Source organism: Xenopus laevis, chromosome 3S (genome assembly GCF_017654675.1).
Source record: "Xenopus laevis strain J_2021 chromosome 3S, Xenopus_laevis_v10.1, whole genome shotgun sequence".
NCBI classification, from domain to species: Eukaryota; Metazoa; Chordata; class Amphibia; order Anura; family Pipidae; genus Xenopus; species Xenopus laevis.
The window spans coordinates 124,570,168-124,595,264 of NC_054376.1; the positions used below are offsets into that span (position 1 = coordinate 124,570,168).

The following is a 25,097-nucleotide window of genomic DNA, read 5'->3' on the forward strand; positions in this document are numbered from 1 at the left end:
CTCCTGAGCTCTCTGAATGGTTCTTTATGTGTCGCAGCTGCTGAGTTGGTTGTCGGCGCGGACATGACGCGCAAAGTGATTGGCCGAGGCTGGGAGATTATCCTAGCCCCGATTGGTTTGGATAGTTGCAGCGTCAGCTCTGCGGTGGGTTGCTATGGGTTTGCTGGTTGCTAAGCGAGGCCTAAGTGCAGCACGAGGGAAAGCCTCGCTCTGATTTATTGGTTGTTTGGTGAAATGTAATTCCCGAATTAGTCAGCACGACTGTGGGATTGATTGGGGTTATTTTGGAATAAAAACATGTATTTGAACCATATTTATGAGGTATTGGTATTGCTGTGCTTTTCTTAGGGCAGAGGCACACACTGCTATTTCTGGAGATTAGTCGCCCAGAAGGGTTTCAACATGGCTGCTATTTTACAGGCCTGACCGGTAAAAATGATGCTTGATGCCAATGTTATACAAGTATAGAAAAACCAGTATTTGTTTTTACAGAAAAGGTGGAAACCATAGCCAGCTCGGGGCCAAGATTGGGGGTACAGCTAGGGGCATAAATGGGACATGGGCAAGACACAACTGAAGACCCCATGGCAGGTTATTATCAAGTGCAGTTCATTTATTATGAAAACAGCAAATAATCAGGCCCGGATTTGTGGCAAAACCATAAAGGCCTAGGGCGGCAAAAAATTAATATCGACATGCCACCCAGATGCTTCATGGGGAGCTGTGTGTTGGGGAGCTGTGTGTCCTCAGTTTGCTGGTGCTAAACTTTGTGGGGGAGGGGGTAGTGCAGGCGCTAGGACCACGCTGCCTAGGAACGCCCGTCCGAGAAATCTGGCCCTGCAAATAATAGTTATATTGTTACAAAGTTGGGTTGAAAAAAGACCAATGTCCAATCAAAAATAAGATCTTTTTTCTAATTTAGCACTTCTGTATCTCAGAGCTTTCTTAATAACTGATTTCTGTATAATAGATCCCATACCTGTAATTAGAGGTTTGGGCTTACTCATCAGGCAGCACTGGGAGTAGGGTTTCAACATGGCCGGTATTTAGGGTTGCCACCTTGCCGGTATTTTACCGGCCTGGCCGGTAAAAATGATGCTTGATGGCAATGTTATTAATAGGAAAAAAAGGCAAGAATATAAGAAGGCCGGTATTTTTTTCCAGAAAAGGTGGCAACCCTACCGGTATTGTACAGGCCTAATCGGTAAAATGAAGCTTGATGCCAATGTTATAGAAAGATACATTTCAAGCCATTTGCTTCTAAGTGATGCAATAACACTGACTCAGCATCATAGCTCCACCAACATCATTGTGCCTTCCTCTGATGTCATCATGCCCACCCCAACATCACTGCCCCACCCCAATGCTATCTGCCCCACCCCCCTACTAAAATCCACTATTTTAACTTATTTACTTTTAAAAAAAAAAAACCTGATTTAAAACCAGAATCATATAATTTTTTGGATTTTTTCCCCCAAATCTCTCGATTTTTGGGGATTTTTGCCCAAAAAGCCTGAAATAGTCTGATTTTTGGGCTAATTCCAGAGACCACAGAAATGTCCAAATAGGGTAGGGATGTCTCCCATTGACATATACAACCTTCGCAGGTCTGAGATGGCGGATTGTCAGATTCTGACTTTTTGCATCCTCCGGATATAGTAAATCTCGGAAAAATCAAGATTTTTTTTCCACTAAAAATTCTGATTTTATAGTAAAAAAAAAACAACTCACATTTTTCGAATTTCTAGCCTTCGGACTTTAATAAATAACTCCCTTAAAGTAATAGAGCACTCATATGGGAATCCCTAAAATGGTGAAAACAGGACTCGTCCTAGTGTCCTAGAAATGTCGCTGCCAGCGTCTGCCATTGGCAAAGGGTCTCCTATTTTGTGTGAGAATCATTTTTTTTTTGCACACAGAAATTCTCCCCAAGAGCAATATTGTGGTCAATATGCCATGTGTTCCATACCCCTTTTGCCGAGATTCAGAACTTATACTGCTGACTTTAAAGAACAAATAGTGCACTGCATTCCCTCACACATTTTGGACTCTTGTTTTATCCTTTGTAAATATTAGCTCACTGTGACGAACAATTTACCTTGTTTTTCTAAACCTGAACAATTAATAGCTTTAGCTTACTTGGTGTAATACCTTATCTAAACAAAGTAATCCATTAGTTGTATATAACATAATCTTCCTTTTGTGAACGTGCGGGTGCTGTCATATGTCCTTTAAAGGAGAACTAAACCCTTAATTAAAACATAGACCCCACCCTGCTCTCCCCCAGCCTAGCTGTTAGCCCTGGTAAATGCCCCTAACGCTTTACTTTCCCCTCAGTGCAAATTCCTCTTCTCTTTAATGATCTTCGGGAAGTAAGTGCCGTATCGGCACATGTGCAGTTAGAGCAGTCTTCAAGTTTTTGACAAGTGCGCATGTGCCTAATTGATGAAAATGGCTGAAGCGTTGGAAGACCTGAAGATTAACGAAGAGAAGAAGATGGTGCCCGTGAACTCTGATGCCCTGAATCTGCACCAAGGGGTAAGTAAAGAGTTAGGGGCATTTACCAAAGGTACCACCTAGGCTGGGGGGGAGCAGGGAGGGTCTATGTAGGGTAGAGGGGTAGGGTTTTTTTAATTAAGGGTTTAGTTCTCCTTTAACGTATTTGACCGAAAGCTGTACACGAACACACATCGATCACTGCCAGTGTGTAATGTACCCCCTTACAAGCAGATGAACAATTTCATTACTTCGGCCACATTTTCATAGAGCTCAAAAGCAAACTGGGGATTTAAAGGAGAACTAAAGCGTAACTAAAGAAATAGCTAAACATGTTGTACATTATGTTTTGTGCTTCTGTACCAGCCCAAGGCAACCACAGCCCTTTAGCAGTAAAGATCTGTGTCTCCAAAGATGCCCCAGTAGCTCCCCATCTTCTTTTCTGCTGATTCACTGCACATGCTCTGTGCTGCTGTCACTTACTGAGCTTAGGGAGCCACTCACAATATACAGTACACATAGAATAGAAATGTCACAATATAAGGCTGATTAGTAATTAATACACATAATTACTACATGGCAGCACAGAAACCAGTGCAATTAGCATCAGAATTTAATAATCAGCAAACCTGTAGCATCAGCTTATATTACAGCCAGGGAAGGTCATTTTCTGCTGGATAATTAGTGACGAGCCCTAAGCTTAGCTTCTCAACAGCCAATCAGAGCCCACTGAGCATGTGAGTGTCACAGACACTTTCCAAGATGGTGACCCCCTGTGACAAGTTTGAAGTCCTGGATCATTGCTGCTATTGACAAGCTCAAACTTTAGCCTCGTGCAATAAGTTCACTATATAAAATATGCCATTTTTAGCCATATTAATTTTGAGGGTTTAGTTCTTTAAAGGTACAACTGTCTGCCCTTCCCCCTGTCGAGTCCAACCTAAGGGATATATAGTGGCGTGTATGATAGAGGATCTCTGCATGACTAAACACTATAACAAGCTCGTGAGAACGCTAAACAGATCCATCTCTCCCTTAAATTCTGACCAGGAAATATGTTTTATTAGGCAAAACCCTTCAGCCAGACATTAAAATAATCAAAAAGTGAACATATTTAATTGGATAAATTTATTTTTGTATTCTTTTCTAGTAACAAACACATACAAGAGCACTGTTAAAAAGAAAGAGACTGAAGTTTAAGAGAACAGGATCAGCAACATCTAAACCTGAGTATATAACATAAGAATTAAACTGTATTTACTCTGTCTCTTCAGAGTTCCAATGTCATTTTCTATTTCCTTATTAAAATACCAACAATTTTTTTTAACGTTCAATACAAAAATACAACATTAAATGGATGTTTCTTTTTCTTCTTAAACATCTATATAAAAACACTTAAAGGGATCCTGTCATCGGAAAACATGTTTTTTTCAAAACACATCAGTTAATAGTGCTACTCCAGCAGAATTCTGCATTGAAATCCATTTCTCAAAAGAGCAAACAGATTTTTTTATATTCAATTTTGAAATCTGACATGCGGCTAGACATTTTGTTAATTTCCCAGCTGCCCCCAGTCATGTGACTTGTGCCTGCACTTTAGGAGAGAAATGCTTTCTGGCAGGCTGGTGTTTTTCCTTCTCAATGTAACTGAATGTGTCTCAGTGGGACATGGGTTTTTACTATAGAGTGTTGTTCTTAGATCTACCAGGCAGCTGTTATCTTGTGTTAGGGAACTGCTATCTGGTTACCTTCCCATTGTTCTTTTGTTTGGCTGCTGGGGGGAAAAATGGAGGGGGGGGTGATGTCACTCTAAAGGTGGCCATACACGGAGAGATCTGCTTGTTTGGCGATGTCGCCAAATGAGCGGATCTCTCCCAGATATGCCCACCTTGAGTTGGGTAATATAGGGCTGATCTGATCGTGAGCCCTAGGGCCCAACGATTGGATCCTTACGAATAGTAATGGGCGGTCGGATCGCGGGACCGCATCAATGAACAGATGCGGCCGCGATCCGACGGGATTTTTAGTCCCATCCGATCGAGATCTGGCCGACTTTCGAAGCCCGTCGGGGGGCCCCATACACGGGCCAATAAGCTGCCGACCCGGTCTGTCGGCAGCTTTTATCGGCCTGTGTATGGCCACCTTAACTTGCAGTACAGCAGTAAAGAGTGACTGAAGTTTATCAGAGCACAAGTCACATGACTGGGGGCAGCTGGGAAATTGACAATATGTCTAGCCCCATGTCAGATTTCAAAATTGAATATAAAAAAAATCTGTTTGCTCTTTTGAGAAATGGATTTCAGTGCAGAATTCTGCTGGAGCAGCACTATTAACCGATTTGTTTTCACATGACAGTATCAAGGGGGACCTCTAATGACATATGATCACTCAGCAGATTCAGTTTTTTACCCTTAAAAATTGCCCGATTAGAGAAAACAACAGCACATAAATTCAGAGAATTAACTTGCTGTTAAACTGATTAAAAGGATTAGATACAACTGATGATAATTATAATATATGAAAGGGCCACTGCTGATGAGAAGAGTTCCTGTAGGCATAAAAGCAAAGGTGTTACATTTTATATTATGCATAAAGGGAACTTTGTATTTTTTTTTTTTTTTTTTAATAAGATGCTTCATAGATCTGTTTCACAAATGGTAACGTTTGGGGATATTTAAGTTTGTGTTGCTGCTTCTCTGTGCAATCAAGTCAGTGCAACCAACAGATCTATACTCTTGGAAGTAGGTATATTCATGAAACAACCCAGTGGCTTGTGCTACTAGTTGGGGTCAGAGAACATGCATTATGCATATACATTTTCCCAGTGCCTCCTTAAAGATGAAGTACACCCCAGTACAGGTATGGGACCTATTATCCAGAATGCTTGGAAACTGGGGCTTTCCGGATAACGGATCTTTCTGTAATTTGGATCTTCATACCTTAAATCTACTAGAAAATCATGTAAACATTAAATAAACCCAATAGACTGGTTTTGGATAAGGATTAATTATATTTTAGTTTGGATCAAGTACAAGCTACTGTTTTATTATTTCAGAGAAAAAGGAATTTTTAAAATGTCGTCTATGGGAGACAGCCATTCCGTAATTTGGAGCTTTCTGGATAAAGGGTTTCCAAATAATCTGTACTAAACGGACCATTCTAGTGGATCCAGGTGTTCTGCCCCTTTTACTGTCTCTTAATGTTATAATCCTTGTCAGGAAACGTATTACTAATATATGACCATGAGTACTGACAAGTGCAAAATAAATGGTCAAAGCATCATGTTTTGGCATTTACGCTTAGTCCCTGAGTTTTAGAGAACCTGACTGATCCCATCACAGTGTGAGGTTGTAGAAAACCTGTCCGGCACGTTAAAAAAAACTGGTGAGTGCAATCACAGGCATGACTAACGGTCATCTAGAATAAAATGATCCCTCTTCCCATCATACCCATTCATTAATAAAAACTCCTGGTCACAGTCAGTTCACTACCATCACAGACGCCAATTAAAAGGTGCGAGGGTACAACATGGTCTGGAAGAGGCATTTGCCATTGGACTGTACATAGGTTACGGTCATTTCTTTAGGGGTGATCTCTATGTAGGCAAAAGCCCCCATCGTTTCAGGATCACCTTGAAAAAATTGCAGGTAACCTTTGGGGACATCATCTTTGTGAATTCGGGAATTCTCCATAAAGTTTCCAGCCCCGCTTAATATGTAGCCAATGCCCTGGTCATCCTGGAGGTACTGGAAATCAAACACAACAAAAATAATAAAGCAGTGTTCATTTTATTATTAGGCAAGCATTTATGAAGCACCAAAATATAGAATAAACTGGAGACATTTGTCAGACTGCATAAAGTGAGACATTTTCGATGGAAAAACTTAAATTTACTCAGAGAGACCAATGCATTGTGTGTGCAAGCTAGTGGCACTATTCTTTTTTCAGCTTAAAGGGGAACTATCACAAAAATAAAAATTGAATATACTGTTAGCTTCAACTCGCTAAAACCAGGCACTTTCTAAATAGAATCAATTCAAAATTCTGTATTGTTTATAAAATAATCAAGTTGTTCTTCAGAATCGCACTCTTGGCAACCTGTCTCCCTCAATGATGTCTTCATGCGGAGGTCTGGCTCAGATTTTGATTGACAGGTAGGTCTAATATGTCTTTTAGGGGGGCTCCATTTCCTAGTAGATGTTTAGAGTTTAACTCAAATAACCCAACTCCAGTACAAACAAAAGCTTATAAAAGAACTGAGTCTGGCACACACAATGCATGCAGCAAATAGGATTTCCATCAGGGACAGTTATTTAAAGAGTAAACTCTAATATATCTTCTAGCAACCCCCCAAAGGTTGTATTAGACTTAACGGTCAATCAAAAACTGACTCCACCTACTGCAGGAAGAGAAAATACAAATAATGCAACATGGCAGCTTCTATTCCTGCTGGTCTGTGGAACGCACTTTAGGGATGGGCGTGTTGAGAGCAGAAAGTTCTAATTTCAATTCATGATAATCACATGCTTTGAATACTTTAAAGAAGTCCATACAGGGTGTAATATTGGCTGCTAGTGTTGAGCAAGTAGCTAAACCATTGGACTGGGATAAAGGAAAATTTAACTTCATACTTACCGAAATTTTCTTTTCCTGGTTACTGTGGGCAGCCATCACACTAAGGGTATTTTCCCACCCCCACACGCTGATAGGACAGAACCTCCAAAATCATCCAATGAGCCACCTACCTCTCCCTTATCCACCCTTTCCGCTCCCCTCCTATTGTCTTTTTGTCCGAGCTGTACCTTGGGAGGGCTTAGTGTGATGGCTGCCCACAGTAACCAGGAAAAGAAAATTTCGGTAAGTATGAAGTTAAATTTTCCTTTTTCCCCGGTCACTGTGGCAGCCATCCCACTAAGGGTGATGTACTTGAGCAATATCATAGGGAGGGTTTTAATAACAACTTCAATCTTTTCCTGCTTGGAAGAATGTTTTTATTTTGAGCTACAAACCGACTCCAATACTTTTAAGCCTACATTTGCCTTATTAGTAGACTTAACGTCTAAATGATAATGTTTAAGGAAGGTATTTGCAGAACTCCAAGTTGCTGCTTGACATACTTCCCCCATTGGAACTTCCGCCTGAAATGCCCAAGAAGCACTGATTGCCCTTGTAGAGTGTGCCTTTACACCTTTCGGTAAGCATTTTCCGCTCTCCTCATAAGCCATTTTAATACAGCTTACAATCCATCTACTTATTGTCGAGGTTGCTGCTGCTTGTCCCTTCCTACCTCCTGTAGGGATAACGAATAATTTATCTGTTTTTCTCCACTCCTTGGTTCTCTTTAAATACGTCGTCAAACATCTGACCATGTCTAGATTATGCCAGTCTCTTTCTTGTTGTGAATTAGGATTCTGAAAAAAAGCTGGCAACACAATTTCCTTATTCATGTGTTGTTGTGATACCACCTTAGGTAAAAATTCTGGTACCGTTCTCATACAGATTTTATCTGCTTGTATAACTGTATATGGCTCTTTTGCTGAAAGTGCCTGTAAGTCACTTACTCTTCGTGACGAAGTGACTGCCACCAAGAAGACTGTTTTTAACGTCAGTATCCTTTCTGACACCGTTTCTATTGGTTCAAAAGGGGCGTTTGTTAATTTCCCCAAAACCAGTGGTAGATTCCATACTGCTGATAACTCTCTCACTGTTGGTTTAATATGTAGTGCTCCTGTCAGAAATTTTATCACTCTGGGGTTCTTTGCCCACTGAACGCCTGTTACTGCCGAAATTGCTGAAGTTTGCAATTTTAGGGTCCTCACACTTAAATTACTCTCCAATCCATCCTGAAGGAAGTCAAGTATATGAAAAACCGTTACTTCTTCTGGAGTGACTCCTTTTTTAAGTAACCAAGATACAAAGGTTTTCCACACCCTTTCATAGGTTTTATTTGTTGTGGGTTTTCTAGCCGCTATCATAGTGTCTATTACTGCCACTGAAAACCCTTCTTCCCTTAACCTGTTCCTTTCAATTTCCAGGCCTTTAGGGATAGCTCTTGAGGACATGGATGTTTGATCGGACCCTGTAACAGAAGATCTGATCTGTTGGATAGCGGTAATGATCTGTTTGTTTCCATGTTTTTCAACAATGGGTACCATACCCTCTTTGGCCAATCTGGAATAATTGCTATTATATTGGCTTTCTCCCTCTGGATTTTCTTCAGAACCCTCTGTATCAGAGGGAATGGTGGGAATATGTACAAGAGTCCCTGACTCCAGTCCTGATCCAGAGCATCTATCGCTTCCGCTTGATGACATTGAAAACGGGAGTAAAAGTTTTTCACTTTCTGATTCCCCCATACTGCCATTAGATCTTTCTCTGGTTGACCCCATACTTTGGTTATCTGGTAAAACACTTCCTGGTTCAATTCCCACTCGTGTTTGTTTACCAACTTTCGACTTAAAAAGTCCGCTACTTGATTGCATTTCCCAGGTATGTGCAGTGCTGTTAAATTCTGCAAATGAGTCTCTGCCCAATTCATAATAGGCTGTAATTCCCTTAACAGATTTGTACTTTGAGTTCCCCCTTGTTTCTTTATGTACATTACTGCTGCTAGATTGTCGGATTTGACTAACAGGGCTGTTCCTGTTAATTCGCGACCAAGTTGTTGTATCGCTTTCCACACTGCCCTGAGTTCTAGCACATTGGCTGTTAAGGTTTGTTCTTCCTTCCTCCAGGTGCCCTGAAGGATTAATTGATTCACATGGGCTCCCCAGCCATGAGGGCTGGAATCTGTCGTCAACATCGTCCAACGTGTCTGATTGAGCGATATCCCTCTGTCTAAATTTTTGTTTGACAACCACCATCTCAATTCTTGCTTTACTTCTTGGGTCAAGATTATTTTCTGTTCCCAATCTGCTTCTGATCTCCTCCACTGCCGTAGGAAGCACTGCTGCAATGGTCTTATGTGCCATCTTGCCCATTTCAACATGGGTATTGTCGAATTTAGAAGTCCAATTGCACTGTTCATCTCTCTGGCCGTTCTCGTAGATTTCTTCAGCAATTGATTTACTGTAGCTTTTATCTTCTCCCTTTTTTGTACTGGTAATGTAACTACTGCCTGCTTCGTTAGAAACCTTGCTCCTAAATAAATCAGATCTTGAGCCGGAATCAATTGACTTTTCTGCTGATTTATTTCCCATCCATGTTCTTGAAGAAACTGTACTACAAATTCTTTGTGTTGTTGTAAAATCTTTGGATCTCTGGCCTTTAAGAGTATATCGTCCAAATAGTGATAAATTTGAACTCCTGTCTTTCTTATTTCCGCAATTAGCGTTTGCAAAATCTTCGTGAACACCCGGGGTGATGTTGCAAGACCGAACGGTAAGCATGTGAATTGGAAATGCTTGTTTTGTTCTATCGCAAATCTTAGAAACTTTTGATGTCTGTGAGCCACTGGTATGTGTAAATATGCATCCTTGAGGTCTAATGACACCATCCAGTCTCCTCGATCTATTTGTGTAATTATAGACTGAATCGACTCCATCTTGAATCTTTGTATCTTTAAATATGAGTTTATTGGTCTTAAATCCAACACTGGGCGAAAATCTCCAGTCTTCTTTTTCAGTAGAAATAGTTTTGAATACACACCTTTCCCTCTGTACTCTTCTGGTACTGGAATAATGGCTCCCTCCTGTAGCATTTGCCGAATGTAACTCAGTAACAGCTTTCGTTTGTCTATTTGAGCAGGAATTTTTGACAATTGGAACAAACTCTCCTTTGGATAAGTCTCGAGTTCCAAAAGATATCCTCTTCTTAAAGTTTGGATTACCCATTGATCTTTCACTGACTTTGTCCAGACCCCTAAAAATCTTTCTAATCTTCTGGGTATTGGTGAGGACTGGACTGCCTCTATCTCAGTACCACTTTTTGCACTGTTTAGGATTACCTCTGTTCCCTTGAGTCTTGACACTTGCACTCTGACCTCCTCTCCAATAATTGGTCTTTGTGTTTTGTCTTGTATCTCTATACTGTCGTCTGTCTCTGAAGAATTTTCTGTCTCGAAAGGAATTTCTTTCTATTCCTGCTTCAAAATTTCTTACAGGTGCCCTTTCCTGAGGCAGGAAAACGCTTTTACCTCCTGTGACTCTTTTTATTATTTCTTCCAGTTTTGTCCCAAACAACATGGAACCTTCAAAAGGCAGATTGCAAAGGCTCGTTTTAGAAGCCTTGTCTGCATTCCATGCCCTAAGCCATAGAGCTCTTCTTGCCGCTACAGATAGGGCCATTGACCTGGATGAAGATTTCACTAGATCTAGTGAGGATTCTGTAATGAAATCTGCTGCTAATTTTACTTCCGATAAAGAATCTAGAATCTTTGTTCTGCTTACCCCACCTTTTAGTGCTGATTCCACATTTTGTATCCAACCCTGTAGAGCTCTGGATACTGAGGTTAAAGCTAATGCTGGCTTTATTGTGGCTCCAATTGACATGTGAGTTTTTTTAGCGATGCCTCCATCTTTCTATCCATCGGATTAACGAAGGATACTACATCATCCACCGGTAGTGCTGTTTTTCTAGATAGACGAGCTACCGCCGCATCCACCTTCGGTGGTTTATCCAGAACCTGTTCTTCATCACCTGGAAATGGATACATCTTATGAAGCCTTGTGGGAACAGGATATTTTCCTTCTGTCATTTCCCACTCTCTTACCACCACATCCTTAATGATTTCGTGGATTGGAAAAGTAGTTCGCTCCCTTTTAAGTGACTTAAACGGGTTAAATGTAGAAGTTTGTGCTTCTGCTGTTTCAGGTAAATTTAACTGTTCCCTAACAGCTTTAATTAATGGTTCTACACCACTTAAATCAAAAGAACCTCCTACAGATTCCTCTCTGAAATCTTCTTCATCTGAAATGTCCGATATCATTCCACTAAGACTTTGGCTATGTTCACTTTGAGTGTTCACAAATGGTTCCGGCTCCATCTCGGTCCTAGATCTTTTTGAGGCAGCTCTAACCCCTTCTGCTACTGCTTCTTTGATCCACTTCATAACTTCTGAAGTGTCAGCTGCAGCATCACCCGCTAATCTTCTAGAACATCTCTCACATAATTTTGAGTGTTTCTGCGCTGGGTTTTCACATGCTACACAGATCTTATTCTTCTCCTTACTAGTCCTTTTCTTAGGTGAAGACACACTGAGATATAGAAAAAAACAAACAAAAAAAAACCATATATTTTCTCCTTTTTTTTTTCAATAAAAAATAAAAATAAATATAGCTTTTACTCAAAATGGCTCACCTCCTGATACTATGGGCAGCATTTTCTGGGCTACTAGGCATTTGGGATTCCATGCTTGGATTGAGGCTAAAAACAAATGATATTACATTTGTATAATTCTTTTACATATATGTGCTCCAAGCACCTTCATTAATCCATTGCTGACCTGAAATATTGCGTCCTGGAAGACGAATGGTGGACTTCTGGCACTTGTCCCCTGTTAGGAAGAAACTCCAACACTCCTGCAGCGTCTGAGCGTGTTTCTCCCTATGCGCAAACAAGCTCGCGCGCACAGGAAGCTGCGTGTATTGTGCGCCGACGTATTGGCCGTTGCCCACAAGAAAGATGGCGCCTAAGGTATGCGCACGTCACTCCCTCCTGCTTGCGCAATCTCCTGGTGTAACACACAGATCTGCGCACTGCCTTGGCTGGTAGGAGTCTTCTAAGAAGAAACGCATTACTCAGCCCTTCTAGGAACTTGATAATACCTCCTAGGTTACCGAGCCAAAAGCTTATCCATCCTATCAGCCTTGCGAGGACAGAAAAAAAGACAATAGGAGGGGAGCAGAAAGGGTGGATAAGGGAGAGGTAGGTGGCTCATTGGATGATTTTGGAGGTTCTGTCCTATCAGCGTGTGGGGGTGGGAAAATACCCTTAGTGGGATGGCTGCCACAGTGACCGGGGAAATAGAGAACCACATACTTGATCTGCCCCAAACACACCACAGATCTGCCCTAAACTGAGGGTCTAAAGTTTGGGACTGGTTTGCCTAAATAGGGATGCAAATAGATGGAAAGTATATGTTCAAATGTGGACTTCTCAAATTATTTTTATAAGGTTTGGACATTGTTAACTTCCAGATAGGGATGCACCAAAATCCACTATTTTGGATTCGTCCAAACCCCTGAATCCTTCTCAAAAGATTTGGCCGAATACCGAACCAAATCCTAATTTGCATATGCAAATTAGGGGTGGGAAGGGGGGAAACATTTTTCACGTCCTCGTTTTGTGACAAAAAGTCACGCAATTTCCCTCCCGCCCCTAATTTGCATATGCAAATTAGGATTAGGTTTGGCCTGGCAGAAGGATTCGGCCGAATCCCGAACCGAATCCTGGATTTGGTGCATCCCTACTTCCAGTGGCACACTGTAATGATATCCAGGGCTGCCATCAGCAGGGCCGTTCCACCAGGGTGCCCTGATTATTAGCAGTGTGGGACTGGGGGGCCCGGGGCCCACCGGAACTGGTGTCCAGGGCCCTCCTCCGGCCCCCCTGCCCCCTATTGTGATGTGCGAACGTTGCTGCGTGGAGCCGAAAAAACTATTTTTTTTTGTACAATCCCGGGAGAGGGAGTTTGAACCCGGCGGGAGCCCGTGAACGTTAGGGCCCACCATGTTTTTTCCCCGCGCCGGGCCAGTCCGACACTGATTATTAGTCACTTGGGTCCCCTGAGTTGTAGGCAATGCCAACAAGTTTAATGTAGAATGTGGCGTCAATGAAAAAATAAAAGCCCCTGGTGCACACGGTCATGCTCCTGCCCAATCCAGCAACTCCCTATGTCAAATGATCCACCCAACCCCTGCCCACTCTCAGCATGCCCTGCCTCTTTGGCAATAGACAAATAACTCTTTCCATCTGGGGGACCCCTGACATGAGTACCCCTTGATGGTGCCCCCAATGACATCAACTTACAGCAGCAAAGGCAACAAGCTTTCAATGGATGGCATAGAGCTGACCTACATTTGACATAGTGGGAAGCACCTACCTGACTTGTCAGTTCTCATTTTCAAATAACTTTACTGTCTCTTACACTGTAAGGTGGAATTATTGCACTTTAAATAGTCCTAAGCCTCTGTGTTGTTTTTCCTATTTTAGTTAGCACTTTAACTTTCAAATTCCCATTAGAAATTACCTGCATGTTGTGTTCATGCCCACACAGGTAGGCTGTGACCCCGTACTTCTTAAGCAACGGTTCTACTGTATGGATCAGGCATTGCGTCGGCCCATGTTCCGCCACCGACCACACGGGGTAATGACCAGCCACCAGCAAGTAATTCTCCTTGGCACTCTGCAGCTTCTCTTCCAGCCACTCCAGCTGGGTCCCTGCCATTTTGAGATTGTTCGGACCACGGGGTTGTCCATCATGGAAGTCATCTGAAATGCCGCACAGCTGGACTGTGTCCAACATCAGAAGTCTCACGGTAACGTTGCTGCCAGGGATGGTGAAGGCAAGATCATAGTAGTAATCAGGATAGTTCCTGTAGGGAAAAAAGTACACATGGGTACAACTTGAGTTATCAAGTCTCAGGCTCAAGGTAGTATTATAAAAGAATCCCTAAAAGAAAAGCTTCATGACAAACATGATCATTCTGACCCAGCGATTCTTTGAGACAACACAAAAAGAGCCTGCCTAGCTAGGGTGTATACAGCAATAATATAGCTAATGTAAGGGCTGTGATTTTTGCTTTTAAAAAAATCTCTTTTTAATTTGGGTAACTAGAGGACAGGGTTAAAGGAGAAGTAAACCCTAAAAAAATTAATGTGGCTAAAAATGGCATATTTTATATAGTGAACTTATTGCACGAGGCTAAAGTTTGAGCTTGTCAATATCAGCAATGATCCAGGACTTCAAAATTGTCACAGGGGGTCACCATCTTGGAAAGTGTCTGTGACACTCACATGCTCAGTGGGCTCTGATTGGCTGTTGAGAAGCTAAGCTTAGGGCTCGTCACTAATTATCCAGCAGAAAATGAGCTTCCCTGGCTGTAATATAAGCTGATGCTACAGGTTTGCTGATTATTAAATTCTGATGCTAATTGCACTGGTTTCTGTGCTGCCATGTAGTAATTATGTGTATTAATTACTAATCAGCCTTATATTGTGACATTTCTATTCTATGTGTACTGTATATTGTGAGTGGGTCCCTAAGCTCAGTAAGTGACAGCAGCACAGAGCATGTGCAGTGAATCAGCAGAAAAGAAGATGGGGAGCTACTGGGGCATCTTTGGAGACACAGATATTTACTGCTAAAGGGCTGTGGTTGCCTTGGGCTGGTACAGAATCACAAAACATAATGTAGAACATTTCTACCTACTTCTTTAGTTAGGCTTTAGTTTTCCTTTAAAAACAGAGTAATAAGCCATCATAGAATAGAAAGTAGTAATACATCATCAAAGAATGGTACAGAAAGAAAGAATAGGACACCAACTTTTTTTTAACCAGGGATTATCATTCTGATTCTCTCTGTTCTGTCAGCAGAATCATTCAGCATTACCGGGCCCTGGTATTGTATCCAATTAATACTCACAAGTTCAGGGATTGGTTACTCTATGGACTGTTTGTACCCAGGGGGTTGCTTTGTATTAATAAGCTACACAACCCTTACAGCTACATATTTATATTCAGAGCAGTTCTGCAGGCTGGGAATAGGTTTATGTCATGTTATACTCTTTGCTGCATCAAATGGAAAAACAATGTTTTATATCTACTTTCCAATTTGTATCAACAGAAACTTCAAAAAAGAGGAACATTACATTTTATTTAATAAAAACCGAAGCAAATGAAGCAGCTTCCATCCTAAGAGAATTGTTATGAAAATAACGTCTTTACCCTCTCCTGGACATGTTAGCAGTTTTTTTTTTTTTAAATGAATATTAATAAAAGGGGTTTTAAAGTGGTTGTTCGTCTTTAAATTAACTACTTGTTTGATATAGAGAGTAATATTCTGAGACAATTTGCAATTGGTTTTCATTTTTTATTATTTGTGGTTTTTGAGTTATTTAGCAGCTCTCCAGTTTGCAATTTCAGTCATCTGGTTGCTAGGGTCCAGATTACCCTAGCAACCATGCATTGATTTGAATAAGAGACAGGAATATGAATGGGAGAGGCCTGAATAGAAGGACGAGTAATGAAATAGAGCATTCGTTGTTTTGAAGAAGGCAAATTAGAAAATGATAAAAAGAACCAACGAAGGCCAATTGAAAAGTTGCTTAGAATTAGCGATTATATAGCACGCTAAATATTAATTTAAAGGTGAACCCCCCCTTTTAAAAGTGGCCTTTGCCAGCTCCTCCAGTGATTAAGATGCTCCACTTGTCTGACAGCCTGGACAGGAGGACCGAGAACTGCTGTAAGATGCTATGGACATTGATTATTTATTGGGCATTGGGATTGTTTGGACCCCATGCATACTTGAAATGCCAGGATCTTTTCTGAATACCTCACCAGTGAGAAGACTTTCCAATTAGGTTGCAGTGCAGTGCTGGTTTAGCAGTGTTGGATGAAGCAGCTTCCATCAGCCCATCAAAGCTGTCTATTATGGTGTAAAGTCCATGGCATTGACCTGGTACTATTAGTAAGTATAAGATCAAGAAGAAGTGCTTCTACATTCCCTTTAACATTAACATGGTCATTGTTACATCATATGTGCAGGTTGAGGGCAGTGATCTGCAAAGCTAGAAGGGTCTTTATAAATCCTTCTTCTAGAGCAGGGGTCCCCAACCTTTTTTAGCCGTGAGCCACATTTTTGGGGAGCAACACAAGCATGAAAAAAGTTCCTGGGGATGCCAAATAAGAGCTGTGATTTGCTATTATTAGCCCCTATGTGGACTGATAGGCTTCAAGAGGTTCTGTTGGGCAGTACACTTGTTTTTATGCACCAAAACTTGCCTCCAAGGCTGGAATTTTAAAATAAGCACCTGCTTTGAGGCCACTGGGAGCAACGTCCAAGGGATCAGAGAGCAACATGTTGCCTACTGGTTGGGGATCACTGTTCTAGAGGGTCCACCCTGAAATTGCTTTGCAGCCTGGGGCACTGCCTACTCTTATTACAAATTGCAATCTTCGAGTGTGGTGTCGGACTGGGACACCAGGGGCCCACCCAAAAACCTTAGACCAGGGTCTCACTCTCAGTATTATTATTCTCCCTCTCCTCACTCAACCTCTAGTATCCTAGTCTCTTTTCTTTACATACTAGAATCTATCATTCCATTTATTTTGTAGCCTCTTTGCTCTCATAGAAATAGGAAATGGCCATGAAATATGCCAAATGTTTAGCAGCATGAGGGGCCACTGACACCTGGGCCCACGGGAGTTTTCTCTGGTATCCCGGTGGGCCAGTCCAACACTGTTTGAGTGATAAGGTTTTGTGCCTGAATCGAAGCAAAAGCAAAAAGAAAAAGGAATAAGGGGGTTGTTTATCAAAATCCGATAATATAAAAATCTTTCTGAAATCTACTCCGACCTAATCCACACAGGTTATTTCCCCTTTCTTTATCAATACATTTTCATGAAAAATTCCAATGCAGGAAAAAAACGCAAAAAAATTGTGAAAATCGTACGAACATTCGAATAGTATTAATTTTTCGTATTATTGTAGGAAACCCAGAGCAGATCAGGATATCTTCAGGACTTCTTCCATTGACTTATAGACAGCCTCGGCAGGCCTGAGATGCCGGATTTTCAGATTCGGACTCGGGGTATAATAAATACCAAAAAATGAGTATTTTTTTCAATAATGATTAGTATTTTATAGTACAAAAAAGCCTAATTTTTCAAGTTTTTAGCATTTGGTCTTTAAAGAAGGGAAAGTCGTCTTGCACTTGGGGGTGCCAAATGTTAGGCACTCCCAAGTGATTGTATTTACTTACCTGAAACCCAGGGCCAGTGTAGTTTTCTGCTGATAGGAGCACTGGCCCGGGGTTTCAGGTAAGTAAATACATTCACTTGGGGCTGCCTAACATTTGGCACCCCCAAGTGCAAGACGACTTTCCTTCTCCTTTAATAAATTACCTAACTAGCATGAGGGGGACCCAGTTTAGGGGTATAAGACTTATTGTGTGGATCTTTATAAACCAGGATGCACCTCACCCCAGGCTCTACATTTATGCTGTAGGTCTTTGCCATGGGAATTTGTATGACACCCTAGATTGCCGTTGTACCTGGATCTCCAGCTAAAACAGCAGAGGTTATCAGTTATCTATAGTGTATCTTTCTTATAATACACAAAAGCCATGAATATCTTGTGAATTATATCCTTATAAACGGTGAATTCTGATGTCATTTCTGTCACATGACTCACTGAAACTTGTGTATTATAATAAATAAAGTACCTCCAGTTGTAAAATATGAGGATATTAGAAGTTACCTTGGAGTTCCATGACCTGTATAAAAACACTTGGCCTTCGGCCTCGTGTTTTTATATGGTCATGAAACTCCTCTGTAACTTATAATATCCTTATATTTTACAAGAGGGGGTACTTTATTCACTATATACAGTGGCACAACTGCTGAATAAAACCCACAGCATGCTGGGAGATTCCAACTCAGCTTGAAAATCACAGTCTGACCTGTTCCTTCCTACAGTATCTGTGATGCCCACGGGCAGGTGAGGAGCACAAATACCTGGGAAGCCCAAGACTGTGTTTATATATAGACACAAGCAGCAATACAAGGCCAAACCCTTCAAGGAAAGGCACAAATATACCCCGAGGAAACTCAAACATATCACAAACATGGATCACGTGTGGCTGAAACAATAACAGGCTCAAAGTCCATGGTGAGCTCAGCAGAATGTTTCCAAACACCAAATACAACCAGGAATCTACAGATACAGCTTTAGTTACACCTGCCAATACACACAGACTCACCTTTAAAATATATTATAATATATATATATATATATATATATATATATATATATATATATTATATATATATATATATATATATATATATACGCGCGCATTATATATCCTTGCACCTCCCAATATATGGGATTCCACTTTTACCTTTACATTGACTAAATGTCAATAATATCCAAGGATATAATGACTGGTTATCCAGAATGCATCGGGACCCGGGGCTTTCTGGATAACGGATCTTTCTGCAATTTGGATCTTCATACCTTAAGTCTACTAGAAAATCATTTTAACATGAAATAAACCCAATAGGCTGGTTTTGCCTCCAGTAAGGATTAATTATATCTTAGTTGGGATCAAGTACAATATACTTTTTATTATTACACAGAAAAAAAGGAAATCATTTATAAAATTTGGATTATTTGAATAAAATGGAGTCTTTTGGAGAAGGCCTTTCTGTAATCCAGAGCTTTTCTAGATAATGGGTTTCTGGATATCTGATCCTATACAGGTACAGATATTGGTATATAGTTATATATATATATATATCTCTGAGTGTATAGATAGGTCAGTATAAATATGTGTAAATGTACACCAAGGTTCATTTGGAGGGGAAACCAATCTTCAAAAATAAATATACACGCACTCCTGCAGCCGTGACAAATTGAGGTAAAAGTTGTAGCTTTATTCCATCATGTTAAAAGTAGCGTCCTAACGCGTTTCGTATCAAAGGATACGTAATCATAGGCACTGATTTGGCACTCATTTGGAGGGGTTGAACTTGATGGACCTTTTGGTCCTTTTTCAACCCAACGTTATTATGTAACTCTGCGACTTCCATGTTAAAGCTGTGGTTTACTTTTATGTTATCTTTTAGTATGTTATAGAATGTATAAATCTAAGCAACTTTTCAACTGGCCTTCATTATTTTTTATAGTTTCTGAATGATTTGCCTTCTTCTTCTTCTCCTGACTCTTTCCAGCTTTCAAATGACCCCATCGGCAAACAAATGCTCTTTAAGGTTACTAATATATTGTTATTGATACTGTTTATTAATCATCTTTGCATTCAGGCCTCTCCAATTCATATTCTCTTATCCATATCACTGCATGGTTGCTACAGTTATTTAGACCCTAGCAATCAAACGGCTGAAATTACAAACTGGAGAGCTGCTGAATAAAAAGGTAAATAACTCAAAAACCACAATTAATAAGAAATGAAAGCCAATAGCAAATTGTCTCAGAATATCCCTCTCTATTTCATACTAAAAGTTTGCTTAAAAGGTGATCAATCCCTTTAAGGAGAGAAACTGTTTTTAGACAAAAAAATTGGCACATCACTCCAGTTGGTAACGTTTTATCTACTGGCTGGGAATTCCCTGTTATTTTCATCAGAATACTGTCTTTTTTTTTCCTTTTAGGATACAATGAATACAAATTTTCAGCATTACCATCGAGTGGAGACGTTGGTGTAAGCAATCTGCGCAGACACATTCCCTTTGTGATCGTGATTTCCCGCCAGTATATACCAAGGGTGTTTGATGAGGGACTCGGAGCTGTACACCGACTCGAAAGTGATCTGAAAGAGGAACAAGGGTAAGAAAGCAGAAATATTGGTGTATATCACTGCTGCTATTGGCACTACCACTTCCTTAACTGTACCAGTGTAGAGACCCGGAGGTTTAGGTCTGTTTTACTCATTTACGCAGTTTCTCCTGTATTTGGACACCTAAGTTGATTCACCCAGGCAGTTATGTCCCTTTTCCAAGGTCCATTGTAATTCAAGGGTGCCCAGTAGGTGGCAATGTTTAAAGGTTTAAAAGGGAGAACACGTGCTCAGCGCTCGGTCCTGGATGCCACCGTGCGGGGAGGTGGGTACAGGAGAGGGTCGGGACAGTAACAGGCCCAAGTTCAGGAAAATGTATTTAGTGGTATCATACCTCCCAACTGGTGCTGTGCCATGGCAACGTGTCAGGAGAATACACCTTTCATAGTAACTAATACCTTAAATCTGGGGTCTGACACATCGGTGACGCCGTCGTAGTAGAAATTGTCACCCAAAGACAGAATAAAGTCTGCGCCCAGTTTGGCCACTGTTTTGCCCATCTCTTCAGCCACCAGCTCCTGCTGTCTTGTAGTATAGGGGGGAAGCGGCAGCCCCCCCCAGTCTCCGAGAGCCACAAAGCGTAGAGTGGGGTCCTTACGGGGGACCGCGTAAGTGCAGATCCCAGGGAGGAGGGATGAGAGAAAGAGGAGCAGTACAATATCCATTCTGATGAAGGAACCTAGGTGAGACAGATGAGACATACATTCAAATGGATATATTGGTCATGGAAAACAAATCCCATTAAATACATTTCCTTCCGACATTTAAAGGAGAAGGAAAGCTACGGAGGCATTTTATTGCCAATAGATTAGCTGCAATAGTGCAAGCTAGAATGCTATATTTATTCTGTAAAATATTTTAACATACCTGAGTAAACAGCTCTAGAAGCTCCTAAAGTTTGTTTAGGATAGCAGCTGCCATATTAGCTTGGTGTGACATCACTTCCTGCCTGAGTCTCTCCCTGCTCTCTTATACCTCTGGGCTCATACTGCAGCAGAGAAGGGAGGGGAGGGAGAGGAGCAAACTGAGCATGCTCATGCCCAGGGGAATGAGATTTAAGCTGAAAACAGGAAGTCTGATACAGAAGCCCATGAGTACACAATAGGAGGAAAGAAATGCAGTGTTTCTTTCAGAGGACTCAGAGCAGCATTACTTTGAGGGGTTACTGGTGTATTTATATAGACCTTTCTGATAAAGCTTACTTAGTTTTAGCCTTTCCTTCTCCTTTAATGGTGTTCTCCCTCTCTACTTCCTCTAAATTGGGAGTTTTAGAAACTTTGTATCTTTTTCTGGCTGTTCAGTGCAGGAGATCAAAGAGAAAGTCGGGACATTTCAGTAACAATCCAGGTCTGAAGGCTGAGCTGTCAAAATCGGGACTGTCCCGCGAAAAACAGGACAGTCCCGGAGGTATGCCTTTCCCATCAGTGGAGCTTACAGTCTAAGATCCCTATTGCATTCAGAGTAACCAGAGGAAGCCCATGTAGTTGAGGCTGGGTGAAATATAAAAAAAAACTCTGCAGATAGTGCCCAAGGCGGAATCAAACTCATGACTCCAGGGCTGCAAGGCAAACGCTATCCATGCTCGATTAATAGAATAAATAATACAAACGTATCTTTCGGTCAGTGAAATTAGTTACTACCCTCCATATCGAAGAAGACAACTGCATGTTTCCCCAGGGACAGCAAGAACCAGTTGTCCAAGGTAACTATGACTAAATAATAATAATATAAAAATATGCGGTCATAGCTCACCCATCACTAGGCATGGTACAGATCAAGGGATCCCATACTAACTAAAAAGTAAAACAGGGCCCCAGCGGAAACAATATGCCCCACCCATTCATGACTGTATTCCTGATCCACCCTGGCCACTCCCAAATGATTGCAGACTCCACCCGAGCCGCTTTAACCATTTATACCAAACTCCACCTTTAAATTAACTTTTAGTATAATGTAGAGAGTGATATTCTGAGACAATTTACATTTAGTTTTCACTTTTTATTATTTGTGGATTATTTATTATTTGAGGTATTTTAGCTTTTTATTCAGCAGCTCTCCAGTTTGCAATTTCAGCTATCTGGTTGCTAGGGTCCACTTTACCCTAGTAACCATGGATTGATTTGAATAAGAGACTGGAATATGAATAGGAGAGGCCTGAATAGAAAGATGAACAATGAAAAGTAACAATAATACATTTGTAGCCTTACAGAGCACTTTTTTTGTAGGATGGAGTCAGTGACCCAAATCTGAAAGCTGGAAAAAGGCAAATAATTCAGAAACTATAACAAATAAATAAGGAAGTCCGATGGAAAAGTTCTTAGAAATGGGCATTCCATAACATACTAAAAATTAACTTCAAGGTGAACTACCCCTTTAAGATAATGGCCACATTTGCCTGCTGCAGGAATGTACCACAGTTAGAGTTAGGGTTGTTTAGGGGGTATTTCTGGGTCTGGAGCTGAGCAGGTGTGTGAGATGTGGCAGCCAGTGTCTATTCTTTCAATGCCAGTGTGGCAGTTTGTGTGTAGAGGAAGGGGCTGCCAATGGGCTCTCCCGCCATTTATATCAACTCACTGAAATCTGTTCCCAGCTGCTGCTTCCCCCCATTCACAACAAGATTCCCTATGAGTGACAGGGCAGACAATGGAACCCTGCAAGGCTTCATAGAGGGGAGGGCTGGGGGACTAAAAGGGCTTCCACACAAACTAAAGGACACCCTTCCCCCTCAGTCACATGAGCTCTTATCTGTCGGTTACTGACTCTCCTTTATCAAGATTCTGATTTAGCCGTAAAGCCAGGGAGAAGCTGATGTTGTGGTTGCTGAGGAATGTGTGTGCTGTGGTGATAGCGCTGCCCATGCTCACCCTGCACCGTGTAATGGAGCAATCCACTCACCACACTGCACTCTATTCACCTCACAGGCCACAACTAATTCCCATGATCCTCTGCACAGGGGCTTATATTCCATACACACCTACTTGGGTCATCAACTTTTAGTATGTTATAGAATGGCCAATTCTAAGCAATGTTTCAATTGCTCTTCATTATTTTTTTTTATAGTTTTTTTTAAATGATTTGCCTTTTTTCTTCTGAATCTTTCCAGCTTTCAAATGGGGGTCACTGACCCCATCGTAAGCCTAATGCTCTGTAAGGCTGCATATTTATTGCTATTCCAGTCTCTTATTCAAATCATTGCATGGTTGCTAGAGTAATATGGACCCTAGCAACCAGATAGCTGAAATGGCAAACTGGAGAGCTGCTGAATAAAAAGCTAAATAACTCAAAAAACAGAAATAATAAAAAATGAAAACCAATTGCAAATTGTCTCAGAATTTCCCTCTCTACATCATACTAACAGTTATTTTTAAGCTGAACAACCCCCTTTAAATGATTTTGCCAGGGTCCAAATTACCCTAGCAACCATGCATTGATTGAATAAGAGACAGGAATATGAATAGAAGAGGGGCTAAATAAAAAGATGAATAATAAAAAGTAGCAAAAACAACACATCACTTTACAGAGCATTTGTTTTTAGACGGGGTCAGTGACCCCCGGAGTCAGAAGGAGAAGACAAAAAATTCAAAAACTATAAAAAAGAAAAACCAAAGGCCAATTGAAAAGTAGCTTAGAAGTTTCCCTTTTTCCAGCTTTCGAATGGGGTCACTGACCCCATCTAAAAAACAAATGCTCTGTAAGGCTACACATCTATTGTTATTGCTTTTTATTACTCGTCTTTCTATTCAGGCCTCTCCTATTCATATTCCAGTCTCTTATTTAAATAAATGCATGGTTGCTAGGGTCATTTGGACCCTAGCAACTCGATTGCAAATTGGAGAGCTGCTAAATAAAAAGCTAAATGATAAAAAATTAAAACCAATTGCAAATTGTCTCAGAATATCACTCTCTTCATCATATTAATAGTTAATTCAAAGGTGAACAACCCCTTTCACTATTACCTCTAACAACGCAACCCACTTAAAGGGGATATAATCCCCCACAATATTTTAGCCTAATAAATAACATGTCAATTCTCATTTCCTATATACGTTCGTTAAATACATTCGGTGGCTTTCAATAACTGATGTTGAAAGCAGCGTCTGCCCTTTCATGCTCTCTGGTTCTGACTCAGCAGCAACAGGTCTGGTTTCTGCTACATTGTTTCACGTGTCAGAATCACCAGTGCAGAGAATAGCAAGGGGACAGCGAGAAAATTGCCTTCAATTGCCATAAAACGTATAAACAATTTATTTGTAATGAACGCTTGTGGGAGAGTTACTCGCAATGACATATCCATCAGGGAGAATATGATTTCTTTGTACAACCTTTACATGTAGGTAATTGCCCATAACCCTGCTTAACCTACACCTCTGTGTTCCCAAATCTCTCTATATACAGACGCCTGTGTACTAAGTGAGACAGAACTTATTACCATTACAGCTCTGCACTCTGTCTACCAGACTTAAAGGAACAGTAACACCAAAAATATACAGTGAGTAGGGGGATGAGTGTGGGGTTACAGAGCCAGCTGCTCACAGTCACACTCAGGCCTTGGAATTTCCCTGATGCACAACAGAGACACAAACCTGAAATTGCTGAGCATGCGCAGTCTCCCTATTAAATGCCCCAGAAGCCAATTTTTGGGGTGAAAAGCAACAGAAAACAACATATATATACATACAATATACTTACCTCCCTCCCAGCAGAGAAGTTCCTTTGAGTGGGGTTGTTTTAGACTGAACTCTTTGCTCTTGTACAAGCCTGCACACAAAGGCTGCACTCAAACCCCTCCTGTCTCAAATTACACACCCTGAGCTGACACCACTACTTCCTGCTAGCAGCCTGCACCCATCCTGCACCCATGCACTCGCCCTGCACCCATGCATGCACCCACTCACCCTGCACCCATGCACTCACCCTGCACCCATGCACTCGCCCTGCACCCATGCACTCACCCTGCACACATGCACGTACCCACTCACCCTGCACCCATGCATGCACCCACTCACCCTGCACCCATGCACTCAGTCACTCACCCTGCACCCATGCACTCACCCTGCACCCATGCATGCACCCACTCACCCT

The 25,097-nt window shown here is 41.3% G+C and overlaps 1 protein-coding gene across 1 annotated transcript; it reads right to left on the bottom strand.

The window, feature by feature from the left end:
• Positions 1-5,103: 5,103 nt before the first annotated feature.
• On the bottom strand, positions 5,104-24,766 carry acp5.S (acid phosphatase 5, tartrate resistant S homeolog). The gene is made up of 5 exons (NM_001091758.1): positions 24,705-24,766; positions 20,414-20,694; positions 19,861-19,988; positions 13,685-14,030; positions 5,104-6,242 (listed from the first exon to the last, which is right to left on the bottom strand). The coding sequence occupies exons 2-5, from the start codon at positions 20,678-20,680 to the stop codon at positions 6,003-6,005; spliced, it is 981 nt and encodes a 326-aa protein (NP_001085227.1). The 5' UTR covers positions 20,681-20,694; positions 24,705-24,766; the 3' UTR covers positions 5,104-6,002.
• Positions 24,767-25,097: the final 331 nt, after the last annotated feature.

Excerpts from the sequence above, each read along its gene's own strand:
- acp5.S (NM_001091758.1), bottom strand. The coding sequence starts at position 20,680 with ATGGATATTGTACTGCTCCTCTTTCTCTCATCCCTCCTCCCTGGGATC. Across the intron at positions 19,989-20,413 it reads TGTCAGACCCCAGATTTAAG|ATCACTTTCGAGTCGGTGTA; the intron begins GTATTAGTTACT and ends TTCCTCTTTCAG. Across the intron at positions 14,031-19,860 it reads ACCAACGTCTCCACTCGATG|GAACTATCCTGATTACTACT; the intron begins GTAATGCTGAAA and ends TTTTCCCTACAG.